This window comes from Vicugna pacos, chromosome 3, assembly GCF_048564905.1.
Source record: "Vicugna pacos chromosome 3, VicPac4, whole genome shotgun sequence".
Taxonomy (NCBI): Eukaryota; Metazoa; Chordata; class Mammalia; order Artiodactyla; family Camelidae; genus Vicugna; species Vicugna pacos.
In genome coordinates this window covers 32,554,760-32,573,821 of record NC_132989.1, presented here as the reverse complement: position 1 = coordinate 32,573,821, position 19,062 = coordinate 32,554,760, and the positions used below count along the sequence as shown (strand labels likewise).

The following is a 19,062-nucleotide window of genomic DNA, read 5'->3' as shown; positions in this document are numbered from 1 at the left end:
GAACTTTTCCTCCTCACTAAAGTGCAAGGTTTCTAGGGGCAAAGATACAGGGAAGGTGTCCAGGCATATGCATTGCAGCTGTTACAGGCTCGAGCTGACCAGTGCCTGGCACAGGGCAGGGGTTCAGTAAATGCCCACAGGTGATTTCATGTGAATGTCTCACAGGAACCTCAAATTTGACATATTTAAAACAGAACTAAAGCCTCTTCCCCCTACCTCTGCCCTCCCTGCCTCCCAGGATGAGGGCTTCTGTGCTTCCCATCTCCATGAGGGGCTCACCCTGCACCCAAGGGTCCCTCTCTCTTACTCCTGCATTCAATCACCAAGTCCTATCAGTTTCACCTCCTGAAAAACCCGCAGAATCACTCAGTTCCCTGCAACCCCAGTGTTACATCCTTATTTCACCCAAAGTCGTGATTCAAATGACCTTCCTCTGACAGTCTCCCCCTGCATGTCCTTCTTCCCCTGCAGCCAGTGATTTTTCTGATGTCACCCCAGACCCTTTCCTAGCTCTCTGTTACCCTTGGATGAGGTTCACATACTTGCTGATGTCTTATACAACCCGTTGTGATGTGCCCCCTGTCTCTTTCTCCAGCTGAGCTAATTTGATCTCCTTACGGGTGCCTGACCTTCCCTCACCTCTGTTCCCTTTGCCTGAAACATTCTCTTCCCTCTTCTTCTATCTCCTTTGCAGGCCTAATTCTTTTGCAGAGATGTTACTATTTGTTTTTCCATTATGATCTTTCTTCCTGTCAATAATAACAGGTTTATTTTCTCCAATTTTCACCTCCAAACACCTTTACACTGTTTTCTGTACACCTATGGAGAAACATCTATAAAACAGCTGGTTTTGTTTCTGTTTAGCAGAGGGGGAAACAGAAGCACTAAATATAAGAAACTAATGTCATGATTTTTGTCATGATTATTAAATTATCAAGATCTTAATGATCAGGAACAGGAAGTAGATCTGTGCTTTCTGTCCAGTTTTTGCACAGTGCCTAGGACAGAGTAGGCATTCAGTGCACGTTGAATGAATTTTTGAATGAATCTCAGTTTAAGCCTGAGGTGCCTCTCCCTTGAGTCAATGGAGCTTCTGTCTCATTGTTTATCCTCTAGGACAAATGAGGCCAGATTCCTCTGTGAGACCTCTTCTTCCAGAAGGGAAATACGCCTGGTGAGAGAATCTGGAAGCCTGTGTCGCTCTGAGTTGTTCGGGTAGATTCCTTTAATGTTGGCTGGCATGGATGAGAAGGCCTTTTGTTCTGGTGGCAATTAACAATGATTTGCACATTTAGTAATTTACAAAATGGTGGCCATCCTGACAACATAAGAAATACCTCTCTCTCCTGGACCATGAAAGCTGGTGACCCATCTATTTAAACCCAAGACTCGTTATGTGTGTTTCAGCCCTAGTGACAACTGCTACTGAATAGTTACTGTACTGAAAAGAATTCCATGTGGGTCATTTTAATGCTTCCCTAATTTGGATTTTTTTTCTTGTAGATTTTTCTTCAGAAAAGATGGTTATTTCTTTGAACTCGTGCCTGGGCTTTATCTGCTTATTGTTATGCCACTGGATCAGAACAGCATCATCTCTGAACCTTGAAGACCCTAATGTGTGTAGCCACTGGGAAAGGTAATAGTTTCAAAAGTCATTTGAGAAGTAATTTCTGATAGATTCCTTTATGTACTATCATTATCAGTTTCATATATCAAATCAGAATTTCAGAAGAGATTGTAAAATTCCTTTTATGTAAAAATCGTTAGTTATATGTAATGAATTAGATAGTATAAGTCACTTGGTCTTAGAGAATATAATGTAAAAAAAAAACCCTGATATATTGATTCTTACACAGGTGTGATTGTAAGTCCAGGGGAAACATGAATAACTCTATTAAAGTGACCTCCCTAAGGGCTTCTGCCTGCTCTGTATCTATTTGCAATAATTTGGTGGAGCTGGACTTACGTGTGGGCAGCAATAAGAGCAGTGGGAGACAGTAGGGAGTAACGTACTACAGTGCTGAAATGTATGGCATAAAAAATTCTGTGGTAGGTGGCCTGAAGGAGATGTGATTTCTGGAGGAACTGGCAAGGCTGCATGGAGATGGTGTCACCTGAGATGTCTCCGAAAACCTGAATAAGACTAATGGATGACAGTGATTGGAGGGATTCTAGGAAAGGAAGGTAGTTTGAAACCAGTGCCATGCAGACCATGAAACGCTGTGACCAACAAGATGAGGGTCAGTACAGTATTGGAGGACAAGACTGAGTAGATTATATGAAAGCAGATGATGTAATGTCCAGATATGTGTCCAGATTTGCAGTAGGAAATACAGAGGAAGTACAAAATAAAAGGTCATCTCATAGTCCCTTTGGAACACAAAAATAGCTCGAATCATCTAGTGATATCGTAGTGCAGTCCAACGCAGTTTACTCTGCTCTAATGCTACTTGCATTCCTAAGAAAGTATGTATCTTTATCCAAAATTAACACTGCAAATTTTTCAGACAAATAGACAGTATGGGGTACTAAGAGTAATACACCTTTTTAATAGCTGTAAGTGCAATGACATCAAACTCTTGGTCTTTTTATCCCATCACCCTCAGCACCATGCTTAGTGCACCACAGTACACATTCTCATCACTGTCGTCACCCATGGGTAGGATGCACAAAGCTCAGAGGCTTTCAAGCACAGCAGCTGTGTTATTCTTGGGGCACACTGGTTCCTTACTCACAGTGCTTTTTTTTGGCGAGGGCCGGTCCACATCTCCATTGGCAGTATTACAGTTAGGGTCACAAAAACATATTTCCTTGATGGATCAATAGAGTTATGTATCATTATGACACTTTAAGCTGTAGAAGAAACATGTATGTGTAATAAAGTTTACATATTTGTGGCATTGACTATTATACAGAATTTACGAGGAGGGACCTCCTATTAATTATCTTTATAATTTTCACAGAACCTTCCAGAAAACATTTCACCCACAAAGTACATAATAAATATTTATTAAAGTAATAAAAAGTGAATCAATGAATACATGAATTACGGGTACATATCAAATTTAGAAAAGGGGGAGTCCATTGGTGGTTGAACTCCTTGGAGGATGATAGCTTTGGAATGGAAGAAAAAGTCAAATTTGTAAGATTTCGTGAAGTAAGAATCAAGAGGCTTTAGTGATACATTAACTGTAGGATGTGAAAGAGGCAGAAAAGGCTGAGCTTTAGAATCTGCTGCGGGAAAGAGTGGAGGTGTAATTGCACATGTGGAAAAAAAAAGGAAGGGATTTGATTTGACAGGGAAGAGATCACTGATTTTGTCATGTTGTGGTCGTAAGATCGAGTAGATACATGGGCCAGGAAGTGTTTGGGAATATAGATTTGGGAGTCTCCAGCATGATGAGACCTGAACAGATGAACTCTCTGAGGGAGAGGCTCTAAAGAGAAAAGAACCCAAGTCTGCAAGTAATCCAGCACCCACTCAAATGTACACATTTTGTCCTGATTCCTTGCTCAATATTTAGCTAAACTTACCAACACATAACTGCATTGTTCTGTTTGCCATTTTTAATTCCCAGTGTCTAAAACACTGCCTTGCATATGGTATGTGCTCAGTAAATAATTGTTGATGAGGAAGCTCATGCTTTGATGGGAAATGATGAAATGTGGACATCACTAGTAGGGGCAGCAGGGAGAGAGAGAGCAGAAGCATGTTAATCTCTAAACGTAATGTAATTCCATTCTTGTACAAGTGATTAGAGTAACTTCTAAAGTACTAATGGGGAGGGAAATTGAGTGTGGAAAAAATCAGGAAATGATGGATATTTTTTTCCTGTCCATATTTTTCCAAGAACTGCTAGAAAGAAAAATTGACAGCCAAAATCTTCTTACTGATAAATTTGCTGTTATAAAGCTTTGAAGACAGGTTAAAAAAAAAAAACTGAAATTGCTTTGGCAACAGTGCAGAAAGGAGTATTTATTATTTAAAAGATCAAATAAAGGTGTTGGTGATAAACAATAAGTTCATACTGTAAAGCACAGGGAAATATATTCAGTATCTTATAGTAACTTATGGTTAAAAAGGATATGAAAATGAATATATGTATGTTCCTATATGACTGAAGCATTATGCTGTACACCAGAAATTGACACAACATTATAAACTGACTATACTGTAATAAAAATATATTTAAAAAACAAAACAAAAACAAACAAATAAGAGTGTTGGTGACAGGTTCTCCTGTGTTTTCAAAAACTGAAATGAGCTTGAATTGAAATGGGCAGAAGATGATTAGCTTCAAGGACAAAATTCCTGGAGGTAGAGCTGAGTAGGGCTCATTGTAGGTTTTCCTTATACTCAAACACACCTGTCACCAACATCCGAGCCCTGGCCTCACCTGTAGCCTTATTTCTTAGAGTGTGGTCTGTGAAACTGTAGTGGCAGGAACCTCAGCTGGGAGCTTGATGGAAATGCAGACTCTCAGGTCCCTCCCCAAACATACTGAACCATTTGCTTTCAAAGAAAAGCATGCCTCATTTTAATGCAGCAGTTGTGATTCTTAGAAGTTGTACATGAAATGAAATTAAGGAAAATTAAATCATTTAAAATACACAAGGGATGCTTGTTATTAAAGGAATTCTGTACCGCATCCTTTTGGAAAATGAATAATGCCATGAATCATCTGTTCCTTCTCCACATTCCCTTTCCCTGTTGTGTGGGTTTAAGCGTTTCCCTCTTTTGGGGTTTCTTCTAAAGAAGGCACAAATAAAGAGAAGCCATTCTCTGCCCAGTCCCTTGGGGGTGGGACACATACTGGTAGTAATTGAAGCTGCAGTCGTGAAGCAAACAGTTAAGAAATGATCATTATTACCATATCTGATTAAGTAACAAGGTAATTTAGGTAGATCAAATGTAATTAACCACTTTGGAATGTGTCCAAGTGATGATGGCTTTTCCTCCCCCTGTTCTTTGACCTTAAATCAAATCTTGCTGGCGTTCCTCTGCAGATAATACTTAATAGGTTAGAATCATGATGATGATATGTTTTCAATGTGTTTGAGAAGGTTAAACAAACAAGCAGGAGATAAAGAGTTTAGCATCTTGATGTTGGAAATAGTGCAGAATTGAGATCAAATTCCTTTTATACTACAGTTTGCCGCTCACTGTCTACTGTAGAAACTTTAGCTGTTCTAGTGACATCTGAGAGGGACAGAGGGGCAGGATGGTGTCTGGGGGGTCCTGGTGTTAGTGCTAGCTCCAGACTGACCACTAGTACTGGGATCTCGTTGCTTATTTGTGATGAAAATGGGATTGGGCTAGACAATCGAGAAGATTCCTTCCCGTTCTGTGACTTTAAGAGCAGCTGCAGCTGAACATGGAGGTGTGGCTTGTTAGCAAAGGTGCTAATTAAGTTTAAACAGCATCCCAGGTACTGGCCAGAGAAGCAGTGATAAGGACCAGAGGAGGCCGTCCATTTCTCAGAGATATTTTCCTTCATGATGCAGGCACACAGCTTCCAGAACGTGGCTTGAAAGGTGACAAAAACTTAATTGTCTAAAGATTAGTAGGTATGGAGCAAATTTGGTGTAGTCACGAGTATTTGGCAGTCATAGTTTGACTAACATGGAAAAATGCTTATGATATGCTCTTAAAGTAGGTTTAAAGGTATGTGCATAGCATGAATATAAAAATATAAAAACAAAAAAGCTAAACTAACACTAAAAACTAAGAACCCCTAGCAACTGTAAAGAAATTCAGCCAAATGGTGGTGGTGATTAGGTCAGACTTAGGAAATTCTCTCACTGTCTTAAAAGTTTGTTTTCTAGATTTTCTACTGTGACGATAATATTAAAAATGAAAAATAAAAAGAGAGATTGTTTAGAAAAGAAAAAAGAATGTATAAAAGAATTTTGGATTGAAAAGGCTTAGAACCCTTCTGTAAACTGGAAGCCTCAGTATCTGATCAAAGGGAAAAGTAATTTACGTTCAGTCTGTTCTTCGTTGAGTTTGAGACTCCGAATAATTCTAATGAGAAGTGTTAAGATTGAAGAGAAATGCTCCACCATAGTGAATTTTAGATTCCGATTTCCCCCAAACTGTATATGTCTCTCCATTAAAGTCATAGCATGTTATTTTTAGCATTTATTTGCTTGCTGGCTTCTCTTTGAGGGCAGGAATTGCATGTGAGTTTTTCAATAATTGTTTGTTGAATTGAAATATTTAATGGTTTGATTACCCTTTTATAGAGATGAGCTTTTTTTATGTCTTAAAAGCAGAGACACATCCTGCAATGTGTGCTCTTGGTGAAAAGCTATTGTCCAGAAGAGGAAATTCCTGTACTGTAACATTTTCTCCGTGTAAGCAACCTTCCAGGCTGCTAGAAATTAGTGAAGACACTTTTCACATGTGCTTGTGGAGTCAACTCCCCCGTCACATACAGTGGCCTGTGTTTGCTGATCATTACTTTTGCTCTCCAAAGCGTTCAGACCTTAACACCATAACGTGGCCTGCAACATTTCGTGGGAATACTGCATCACATCTTGTTCCAACCGACTAATTTAGTTCAGCTCGATTAGTGTTGTAAGGCCTGGGAGATGACATTGTTTTACCCAAGTGGCATTAATTTAGAGTGGTTTCTTTCGCATTCCTACCGCACACGTGAAAAGCTGCTCTGTGTTGCTCGAGGGTAACGTAGGACTGCCTGTAGAGCCGTCCCACACACAGGACATGCGTTTACTTTGTTCTCTACTGGAACTGGAGTGGGGAGAGAAGGCTGCAGGCCTCAAGACTCAGTTATTTACAAGCAGCTGGAGAGGGAGAAAAAAGGATTGGCTAGGAAGTCTTAGAATTTGCATCATCCTGAACCTCAGGACACTGCTAGGGGTCTGAAGGAAATACAAGTAACTTCATGTGATAGTTCCCTCCAAGAACATTTATGTTTTAACTGCGGCCTCTCGCTTTAACCTGAAGGAGTTACATCAGAGATGTAGGGAGTCACATACTCTATACTTGTCTGAACCTGTTCTTGTAGGGTGTCATCTGTAGGAGTGGAAGGAAGCAGTCCTCTAAAATGCATGTTAGAAATCCAGAATGCCAAGTCAGGAACATCTGACCCCCTGCTTTTAAGATGTCATCATCAAAACCTAGGAAAGTGAGCTTATCTGCTGAAGGTCAGGCAGTTTCTCAGGATCAGATCAGGATTCTAACCCTGCCTTCTTGTAATCCAGGGATCTTTTCAGTAGGACCTATTGCCCCTGCTTATAATTTGTGAGGATCCCTAAATTTACCTAGAAATCAAGTTGCAATGTCACAGAGAATAAAATACACAAGTGTGAATAGTGTAATTAGTTTATGGATGTCTCATAATGACTAAGGGAGGCCACCTGGAGAAAGAACTCCCACTGTTTGTGAGGCCAGTTCTGCTCTCTATCTAACCTGAATTCTTCATGCTGAAATTTTAACCTCATTTCCTTCCATACCGTATATAGTTGATAGTTCGTATTAATGAACTTGGGTTATTGATCTGCAGCAAGTGAGTACATGAGTGTGACCCTTTTTTTTTTTTTTGGTAGTTAGTGTGAATTCAAGATTTTAGTGGGAATCTTTAAGAGACTGTTAAAGAAAATAGAATAAATTGTTCTGAAAAGGGAATTCTCCAGATTTTCCTGTAGGCCAGAAATCTAAGCTCTTGTGCATATAATAGACTGCTTTGGAATGAAAAAGTATCGGGGGAGGTAGAGGGTGGAAAGGGATAGACTGGGATTTCAAAATTGTAGAATAGATAAACAAGATTACACTGTATAGCACAGGGAAATATACACAAAATGTTATGATAAATCACAGAGGAAAAAAATGTGACAATGAGTGTGTATATGTCCATGAATGACTGAAAAATTGTGCTGAACACTGGAATTTGACACAACACTGTAAAATGATTAAGAATCAATAAAAAATGTAAAAAAAAAAAAAAGAAAAAGTATGGGATTTGAACATCACATGGTCTGTATAGTTCATGGATGTTTCCCCCCCACATTCTTAGGCCCACAGAATTGCATGCTTTTACTCTAACAAGAAGCTGTTAGTGAAAATATATTGGAAAACAGACTGTTTAATTAGTAGCAGGTTGTTGGTAAGATTATCTCAGGCTAATTGTCTCAGCCATGTGTTTAGAATCAGGTTTAAAGACTTTCTAGCTTTTATGGAGAGGTCGTATATATTCTTTCATTGCCTGAGAAGTAGGGCAGGCACACAAAACGAAATTATTCCAAGTTCCAACCAGAAAAGTATACTCTTTCTGATTTTCTGGAATCGGTAGCTAAATGTACTCGAGTTGTCTCTTTGCTGATTTACCCTTATTATTTACAGAAGGCCTAGATCGAAAACTTTTTGTTAAATGTCTTAGTTGTCCTTGGACCCCTGGGGGCTGGGGGATGGAATTAAATACAGAAAAATACGTGGTGATATGCTTTTAAATTTAGGAGTATCAGAGTTTACGGTAATTCATCAATGAGAATTTTTTGGAAGCTTATTGCAAGAACTCCTGTCTTAAATATATTAATATTAGATTAGAAGTTTGGGGTTAACAGATACACGTGACTATACATAAAATAGATAAACAACAAGGACCCACTGTGTAGCACAGGAAACTATATTCTGTTTCTTGTAATGAGCTATAATAGAAAAGGATCTGAAATTATATGTGTATGTATGTATAACTGAATCGCTTTGCTGTACACCTGAAACTAACATTGTAAAATGACTATACTTCAATAAAAATAAGAATTACAAATGTATTATTAATATTGGACCATTTGGGGTTCTAGTTCAAATAGAAACCTGTAAACATAGACATTTTCTGTTAAGTCAGTGTGGAGTTGCAAGTGGAAATAATTTAGCCTACGATTGTTTTTTGTACATAGCAAATCATTAATGTAAGAAAGAGTAATACCGATTCCTTCTCTTTCCTCTTCTTTTCAGCTATTCTGTGACCGTACAAGAATCGTACCCACATCCCTTTGATCAAATTTACTACACTAGCTGCACTGACATTCTGAACTGGTTTAAATGCACGCGGCACAGGTAATGGAAGCTCAGCTATATTGATGAGTTTGGCTAACTGGGAAGGACTCTGATACAATCAGGGATATTAAACACTTAAGAAGGTGCATCCGTTCATCTAGTGAATGGTTACTGAGTGCTTGCTATTGGCATAGCAGTATATTCCAAATCACAGGAGACAGAGAAAAGCAAAAATGTTGTCTGTGCACTTAAAAGAGCTTGCACAGAAAACTTCTCCCGATTACCTTCATTTGGTTAGCAAGAATTCACCCAGCTGTTGGGCATAACTAGGGGGAGACACCAGATAACAAGAAACTCGTATCCTACCCTCTATTTCTATTTGAACATCTGATTCAGTTCAGACTAACTTAAATTTGACCTCACCTTAAGCCAAAAGAAGCCACAGTTTTTTTTTCTAAAATGTGAAAACAGAAACAACATATTAAATAATAGTGTTAATAGGGAAGAAAACTGTGGTACCTTGAATTCATTAGTGAAATACTTAGAGTTATATGGGTCCTGGGTGGAGCGTGACACCTTCTGATTTCTGCTACACTAAATGATGTTTGTGTTCAGTGTCATTTCTTCAGGCAAGCTTTCTTTGACCACTTTGTCTAAACCAACTTTCCCATCCTGTCACAATCTATTCCCTGATTACTCAATCACAGCATTTAATCATTACCAGCTACTATTTGATGCATTTGTTTGCTTAATGTGTGTATTAAATTCTGCAGATCTGTATTCCCCAGTGAGAGCAAGAGTTTTATGTTTTTTCACTCACTATGAGCTCTTTCCTCAGTGCCTAAGAATATAAGAAGTGCTTAATAAATGTGTGTTATAGAAATGAATCAGTAAATGAATGAAGCTTTAGTTAAATGTATAGGTCTTTGTCTATTAGCTTTCTGTTTTATAGTGAGATAAGACTACACTGACAGATTTTTTAAAGAATTCTGTGAATTTTTCCTCTAAAGTGTATGTAGATAAATGATGGATTATTAGGTAAGTATCATGTATGAAATTAATACCTTCCAAGATATCTCAAGATAAGTGAAGTAGGGAGGTCATGAAACTTCTGATCCTTTGAAATAAAGTGTAGGTTGGCTTAAATGGGCAATCAGTATATTCTTAGCAAATTGGGGAGTTAGCATAATACTGGTCAAAACGTATATCCCATGTTTCTTCTTAAATATTTTGGAGTACTTTACTTCTTATACTTTTATTATACTTAAGAGTTCTTTTTTGTATTAAAAGATAAATTCTTGGTTTTGAAGCAAATTGCAGGTTAAAAGAAGTAACAGTGTGGTTTTCCCCTTTATATAGAATCAGTTATCGGACGGCCTATCGACACGGAGAAAAAACTATGTATAGGCGCAAATCCCAGTGTTGCCCTGGATTTTATGAAAGCAGGGAAATGTGTGTCCGTAAGTAAGATTTATACCTCTTGAAGGTTCATTTATTTTTTGCTATGTTGGTTTGTGTCTGTTAACGGCAGCCGAGACGGAGGCCTGGGGAGATGGGGCACCTCGGATCATTTCCTTTTACTCACTGCTGCTTTCTTGATCTCTAAGGAAGGACGCATTCACTGTGTCCCGCTGTCCTATCAAAAATATCCAAATGAATGTCATTTGAAGAGAAAACAGATACTAGAGAAAGATAATTCAAGGCCGAATGCTGCAGTGTGGTTACAGCTGTTCAGTACACGTCTGTTTGGAAACTGGTCAGGGAGTCATTAGACTTAGGTCACAGAAGAGAACAGAGATATAACCTTCCTGCAACAGCTCCCCAGAGTCCGGAGTCAACTTCCGAGAGGCCAGCTTGTTCTTTCCTGACACAGAATGATAGGCTTCTTAAAAGTAGAGGCACTTTCACAGTGAGAGATGACTATACGTCTGGGTCACAGAGTAGACATTCTTCCATTGTCATTTCTCTCTCCTGTCCTCTCCCCGTCTTGCCAATTCATCCTAAGGTACCTTGAGATAAGTTTGATGTTTTATGATACCCTTTAGGAAATCCTAGAATATCATGCGAGGTGTGTTTTGCAGTTGGGGTTTCTTGCTGTGGTGTGCAGGACACTTAGAAGAGAGATCATTCACAATGATTTTATTGAAATATTTTGGCTCAACACAAAGCTAGAGGAACACCTATGCTTTCTGAGCCAAGATGCTGGTGTTGAGTAGCATCGAGAGAGACAAAGTTCTACTCTAACTTGGAGGCAGTAGGAATGATTGGACGCATTTGGGCTTAAAACTCCACGGAGCTGAGTGATAGCACTGGCTCTGACACACTCCACTGGGTGGCCTTGGATAATCCATTTTTAGCTCTTTGAGGCTAATTTGCTTGAGTAGAGAGAGGGCTTGGGCCAGTGTATGTCATCTTTCAATCCCTGGATTCTAGTCTCTATATAGTCATGGGTGATTCCTCAAATTTGATTCAAAACCGAAGCTATATATCATAATAAATGTGCATTGAAAAAGCATTAGAAAATGTACCTGGACAAAAAGAAGAAAATACAAATACATTGCAAATGTCTCTCCTGGTCAGTAAATGTACTTCTGTAATGTATTGCAAATGTCAGTATGTTATTACATTATAGATTTTTATTTAACTGATCTCAACTGTTGAGTAGTTATATGATTTCCAGGTTTTACCTACTATGGACTGCTTTAGAAGACATTATGGTTAAGTTTTTGTTTGTATATGTAATTAGTAAGGATAACTTCCTAGAAGTAGAATTGCTGGGTCAGAGGTATATACATACACATAGAATGTTTGGTGTGTTTCCAGTTTATACCCCCATCAGCAGTATAGAATGTCTTTTTGCTTATACTCTGTGCTAATTTTCTCTTTGCTATTTTTCTTTATTTGCATGTCTTTGATTAATAATGATGCTGAATAAGAAAAATTACATGTTTATAATCAAACTTCTTAGAGAAAAATCACAAACTTATCTCTTTGACCCTGGCTGATGGGAAATTTTCAAAGGAAAGCCCTGAATACACATGGCGTGGAGAGTGGGGAGGCCTGGCTGGTGAGGCTGGCCACTGCCTGGAGGCTTCCAAGTGACATTATCTCGGTGTCCTTGCTAGGATTCAGACTTAGAACACAATTGTCAGCACACTGAGAAAACAGTTTTATCTCCCAGGATTCATTTCTGTTAACCCAGGTCATAGGAATCATGTTTAAAGCCAGGATGCTAATTCATTGTTATAGAGAACCTGGAGAGGTGCTTACACACTCTTCTGGCCATACCTCCTCTTCTTGAAGGTCTGGCATGTGGGAAGCTGCATTTTACTGGCAGCTGATGTAGGGGAGCATGGATCCGAGCAAGGTTATTTAGAGAATTTCAGTGCTTAATGCTTCCAGCCTTCCACAGCAGACTGACTCAGAACGCAGCACAATCCCACCGCACCGTCATACCTGGTAAAAATTATTACCATCATAGGATGGCAGAGATAACTTTTCCTTGATCCCACACTAGACAGATTGCAAAGTATCCTCCTGACTGCTTGGATGGACATCTCTAGCATTTGCCTCTAAAATTCTTTTCTAAGCCTTCTTGGCTGACCAACTGCCCTGGAGACTGAAACATTTTTCCTTTAGATATGTTAATGTATTTAATCAGCTTACTGTCAGTCTCAGAGGCCTGGGAGCTATTTGGTGTCTTTAGGGTATTTTGCATCTCTCCCCTCTGATGTCTTCATTCCATAGTTAAACCCCAGAGGATGGTAGAGCTTCCCTTACTCCCCCTGTTCTTGGGGACGCCTCTGGTAAGTCTTCCCTACTCTCAACAGCTGGCTCTAGTGAGGCACCCTTGTGGATACAGAAGGAAGAGAGGACACATGATTCTTGGTTCTGCTTTCAGAATTTTTTTTTTTTTTGACTAGGTTTTGCTGCCAAACATATAGCATAGCCACTATTTTTAACCTTTTTCTAGGAAATTATCAAAAGGAATTGAAACATAGGAATTGATTATAATTTTAGTTTAATTTTTGGTAGTCAGTTTCTAGCTGGAAGGCAAAAAAGGATGTTTTCACGTAACTACCTATATTAGAAAACCAGTTTTTTTAAGGTAGCTGGAGAAGCTCTTCTGGAGAGCACGTCCCATCCTTCCATTTCTCCCCACCCTTGCTTTGTCCTGCCGAGATTACACATTTCTGCTAAACTCTCAGGCTGTGCAGAGCTGCTAGTCCACAGAGGACACTCTGAATAACAAGGCTCTTTGTTCAGAAGATAGACATGTGCCATTAGGTGAGAAGAGTCAAAATGGAGAGTGTAGGGAATCGCGTGGTTAAAACCCTTTCCTAAGAGTCGGATTGGAAAAAGAATGGATTGGAAAATTTTCCGTAAAGAAAACATTACTACACATGAAGATGTCTGTGATTCCTCCATGAGATTTTAACCTGTTCAGAAAATTAATTAAACTTCTAAGTGTATTCATTTTTCCGAGTTATTGTTATTGCCTAATCATGTGTTTCATTACCTTTTTAAAAAATGGAATGTCATTTATTTCTTTTCTTGACTTAAAAAAATTGAAATATAGTCGACATACAGTATTATTATGACATACAGTATTATTAGTTTAAGATTACTACGTAGTGATTTGACATTTGCATATGATGGGAAATGATCTCCACGATAAGTCTAGTATAATCTGTTTCACCTATTTCACCCCCACCCCAAAACCACTTATTTGTTCTCAATATCTAGGATTCTGTTTTCATTTTGTTTTGTTGTTTTTAGATTCCACATATAGGTCAGATCATACAGTATTTGTCTTTCTTTGACTTATTTCACTTAGCATATTACCCTCTAGATCCATTCATGTTGTTGCAAATGGCAAGAGTTCGTTCTTTTTTATGGCTGAATACTATTCCACTATCTATATCTATATAGATATAGATAGATAGATACCACATCTTCTTTATCCATTTATCCATTAATGATACTAAATTGTTTCTATCTGTTGGCTATTGTAAATAGTGCTGCAGAGAACATGGAGGTACAGATTTTTTTGTGTGTATTAGTGTTTTATTTCCTTCAGATAAATACACAGAAGTAGAATTGCTAGAGTGCATATTGTAGTTCTATTTTGAATTTCTTGAGGAATACCCATACTATTCTCCATAGTGGCTGCACCAACTTACATTCTTACCAACATTACAAGAGGGTTCTCTTTTCTCTTTCTGTAAGATATGGTTCAGTTTCCTTTTTTTTTGCATGTGACTGTCCAGCTTTCCCAACATCATTTATTGAGAAGACTGTTCTTTCTCTCATATATTCTTGGCTCCTTTTCCATTAATTAGTTAACTATATATGCATGGGTTTGTTTCTGGACTCTCTATTATGTTCCATTGATCTACATATTGTTTTTATGCCACTACCATACTGTCTTGATTACTAGAGCTTTGTAATAAAGTTTGAAATCAGGAATTGTAATACCTCTAGCTTTGTTCTTCTCTCTCAAGATTGCTTTAGTTATTTGGGGTCTTTTGTGGTTCCACACAAATTTTAGGATTCTTTTTCTACTTCTGTGAAAAGTGCCACTGGAAATTTGATAGTGATTGAATTGAATCTGTAGGTGGCTTTGGGTAGTATGGACATTTTAACAATATTAATTCTTCCAACCATGAGCATGGAATGTCTTTCCATTTATTTGTATCTTCTTCAGTTTGTTTCCTTAGTGTCTTAAAGTTTTTAGTGTATAAGTCTTTCACCTCTTTGATTAAATTTATTCTGATATTTAATTCTTTTTGATGCAATTATAAATGGGATTTTTTTCTTAATTTCTTTTTCTGATGGTTTTTTAACTTAGTGCTAATAATTAATTTTTGACTTACTAAAGTTGGAAATCCAAAACCTTGTTGCTTCTCAGCATAAAAAACAAACTTATGGTTACTAAAGGGGGAAAGTTGGGGGAGGGATAAGTTAGGAGTATGATATTTACAGATACAAACTACTATACATAAAATAGATAAGCAACAAGGATTAACTATATTACACAGGGAACTATATTCATTATCTTGTAATGGCTGTAATGGAGAATAATCTGAAAAAAATATGTAATTGAATAACTTTGCTATATACCTGAAACTAACACAAGATTTTAAATCATCTATACTTCAATAAAACAACAACAACAACAAAACCCCTAGTTGTTTAAGCTACATTTATCTTACAGATATTTCATGTATCAGTATAACAAACTTTAACAAATACATCAAAGGGCCTTTGATTAATGTTCTACATATTTAAACTCCATCAGGTGTTTAAAATAGGATTTGTATATTTAATAAATTTGATTTCTGTTTTAAATGATTCAACTTTTAGGCTGACAAGCCATCCTGTGCTTAAATAATTTTTGTAAATTTGATAAGTTCAATTTATTAATAAGGTAGAATCTTAAATTAGTTTAAATGTTCTAATATTGCATTTGTAAGATTTCAACATTAAAATAACATTTCTAATCAATTATTTTACTACACATTAAAAAAAGAAATTAAAAGACTGACCTCTTATTGTAATAGACTATGTTTTTTTAAATATTACAATTATCCTCTTAAAACTAAAATTATGAATACTATAGATTTTGATTCTCTTACATATTTCTATATAAAGTTCAAAATATTCACAAGGCTGATAGTCAATTACCCCCCTAAGCAAATAATTATATCATCTCATGTTTTTTGGTTTATTTTAAAGTAATATTTTGATAGTCTCTTTTCAGTTTGCTAAAATTATTTATTTAGTTGCTTATAATAAGAAATACATAACATTAAATTTGCCATCTTAATCATTTTTAAGTGTACAGTTCAGTGGTGTTGAGTTTATTCACACTGTCGTGCGACAGACCTCTAGAAATTTTTCATTTTTTGAAAGTGAAACTGTATTCCCGTTAAAACCTAATTCACCCTCTTCCCTATCTCCAGCTCTTGGAGACCACATTTTTACTTTTACTTTCTATATCTAGGATTTTGACAATGTTTGATGCTTCATGTGAGTGGAATCATCTGGTCTTTCTCCTTCTATGATGGACTTGTTTCACTTAGTTAATATCCTCGAGCATCATCCATGTTATAGCCTGTGACAGGATTTCCTTTTCTTGTTTTAAGGCTATGTAATATTCCTTTGTATTGTTTTCTGATGTTTTTAAAATACCTGAGAACATGTTCCTTAATTGACTGCCTTGATCAAACATACTGAGTCCATTGTCTGTTCTAGATGTTACATCCTATATTCCATAGTTTTAAGACACATGATTTACTAGTCCTAGTTTTCAAGTTAGATTACAGCCCTCAAACCAGGTGGGTTGGATCCAATCCAATTGATTGGATTTGTGTATCTTTAAGTGTTAAGATATAAAAGTGTATTTCTTTGGCCAACTTTAACTACCCTGGTAATTGCTATAATTATGTATTCTTTTCATATAATTATTATGTTTTATGACCACACATCTCTTGTAAATATTGGTATCTGGTTGCATTTTGCAAATGTCATGGCTGTGTTTGAATATGAAATCATAATCTCTAAGATCATCATGTTCATCCTTTTCTGTCTTGCCTTCATGCTGGTCCCATGTACAGCCTGAAGTTATAAGAGTGGATCAACCGTCTCCAGACACTTTCCACCTTCCATCTTCTCAACACCCTCACCCCAAGATTTCATATAGTTCTCTAATTTAAAATTTTGATCTTATTCCTAAAATGAAAGGATGTATAACATAACTTGGCTTAAATGTAGTATGTTCCAAGATTATCTGTTAACATCTATTGCCTCCTCACTCTTTTGTCTGCCTCACTTACATTTTCTTCCTGCCTTCTTGTCTTCCTGCCTACCTGCCTGCCTAAGTATCTACCTACCTGTTCTAATGTTGGACTCTTAAATGATGCTGACTACAGCCACTAAAATATTTTGTATCTCTTTGCACACATGAATAGTTCATAAGACAAATTTAGTGGGATTAAGTCTGGCTATGAGATGAAAATTGTTTCTTTCTCACATGAGTCCAGAGGTGGGTAAACCAGTAGGGAACCCAGGTAATTTCCACCTTTCTGCTCCACTGTCTCTAGGGTACAGCCTTCATCTTCGTGTACCGTTTTTGAGCTCCCCACATCAAACTAGGTCCCATATTTCTAAATTTGGTTTCATGGGACTCAGAAATGCTCACAGGACAAGCACAGCAGAGTAGAAAGTTGGCAACTATCCCTCTAAGGGAGGGAATGGCTAATCCTGAAATGAGGTTGGCCATACACTGTCCTTGTAATGTCCTTGAATTGATGGCAGAGAAAACAGGTCATTGAAAGCAGGGCCACTTGCAGCAGAATCAGGAATGGACAAAGAGCACAGCATGGTGTCTCTTCTCCAGTGCAATTCTCATCCTTTTGCCCAGATGCCCAGTCTTTTCCTCCTGGTTGGTGCTGCAGAGGAAACTGTTCTGATCAGTGTTTCCTTTGTGGTGGACTTGACTCTGTTACCCTATTTTTTATTAGATAGCGGAGGTCAAATGCTAACTTCAAATTAAAGCTGTAAAGAGAACATCACAGGCAGTGTGGCTTGCAAGGAAGACAGAGGAAGAGGTTTGGGTACTGGATCACTACTTTGTGGCCTTGTCGGCCAGCTCTGATGGTAGAGGATCAGTTCCCATGGATGTGGATGTGCCCTGGCTGCCTTTGGCACTCATTAAGAGAACTTTGGAACCGTAAATAAGAAGCCTTCACTCCCACACACTGAACTATATATGATTTCCTGTTCTTTGCAGAAAGGAGTGTGACAATTGATTATCATAGTGCTGAATGAATATTCACAGCTGATTTTTAACTTGGCCGACTTTATGAAAACCTGAGCTGGATGGAGGTAAATATGGAGTTAGAACTGTGATTGGTGTTTATATAAAAAATTATTCCCGCAGATGAACTTTACTCTCATTTGAATGTCATGGTTTAGTAAGCAATGGGTTTTAAACCCAAATTTTAGGTTAAGGGCTTAAAGACATTGGTAGCTCACTTACCCAAGGACTATTTCTCTTCCAGGAGACAAGCCACACAGGTGGCACTTTAGGGGGCCCATTTAGGCTGTTTACCATATAACTCTTACATTTCTCTCTACTTCTTCCTTTTATATTGGAATATTATGTTATATAGGCCAGAGTTAGAGAAAAGCTTCCCTTTTGGAAGAGAGGGTAACATTTCTTAGAAGCAGCTACCTGGAACATTGTGTTTAGAAGGATTCTTAGGCCATGTCTGTGCTGAGAGAGAAAACAGAGTGACTCATTAATGATTTCTGTCATGGTCATTGGGTGGCCTGAGTGCCCCACATTTGCTATATCTGTATGAGACTCTCTCTGGCATCCTATGACATTTTGGACTTCTTGAGTCATGGAGCTATCAGTTGAGGTTCCTAAATCTTGCACCTGGTCATAGGCTTCTGTTATACCTAGCTTTTCCATTTAACTGGGAAGTTCTCTATACTGTTCCTGCTGTTCTCTCCAGGAAAAATGAATTTCCTCTTTGTGAGCTGGAATATTTAGCAACTTAAGTCAGGATTATATTGTGAGTAGTTTTGTTTAGGGAATGGAAAAAGGTTTTCAGTGGCCACATTTTGCCTTGGTGCCAGCTATCGGACGATTGCAGGTTGGGGAACTGGCCACATGGGCAAGGCTGTTGGGAAGAGCTGCTCTGCAGGTATTTGATTCCCCCACCTGGAGATGCTGGAAGGACATGTTTTTAATTCTTTATCCAGGCTTAGGTCATTTTGGTCTTTTGCTGCTGAAATTTTGGGCTCAGATTTTTCAGCATGAGAAGAGCTGGGGTGCAGGGCAAGAAGCCTTGTTTGGGGCTATGAAAATTCAGCCTTCGGTAGACGGCTATTGTGGGGTGAGCTGGGCTTCTCTGGGTGATTTAGGGGAGCCTGGTGAGAATTTGGGGGAGGAGGAGCACCTCCCTGAAGTTGTCATTTGGACTTGTTTAACTCTCACACTCACAGGCTTGTTTAATAATAAAGTTGTGATC

General features: G+C 38.0%; 1 protein-coding gene across 11 annotated transcripts in view; it reads left to right on the top strand.

Annotated features, from left to right (window-relative positions):
• The window catches only part of MEGF10 (multiple EGF like domains 10), a 366,325-nt gene that overhangs the window by 198,719 nt on the left and 148,544 nt on the right, over positions 1–19,062 (top strand). For all 11 annotated transcript variants that reach the window (XR_012069865.1, XM_072957545.1, XM_072957544.1 and 8 more), the window contains 3 exons: positions 1,504–1,636; positions 8,978–9,079; positions 10,379–10,479. Coding sequence is in view for 10 of the 11 variants with exons in the window: in XM_072957545.1 (XP_072813646.1) it covers positions 1,521–1,636; positions 8,978–9,079; positions 10,379–10,479 (319 nt within the window). In the remaining variant the exon portion in view is untranslated. The remainder of the gene's footprint in view (positions 1–1,503; positions 1,637–8,977; positions 9,080–10,378; positions 10,480–19,062) is intronic.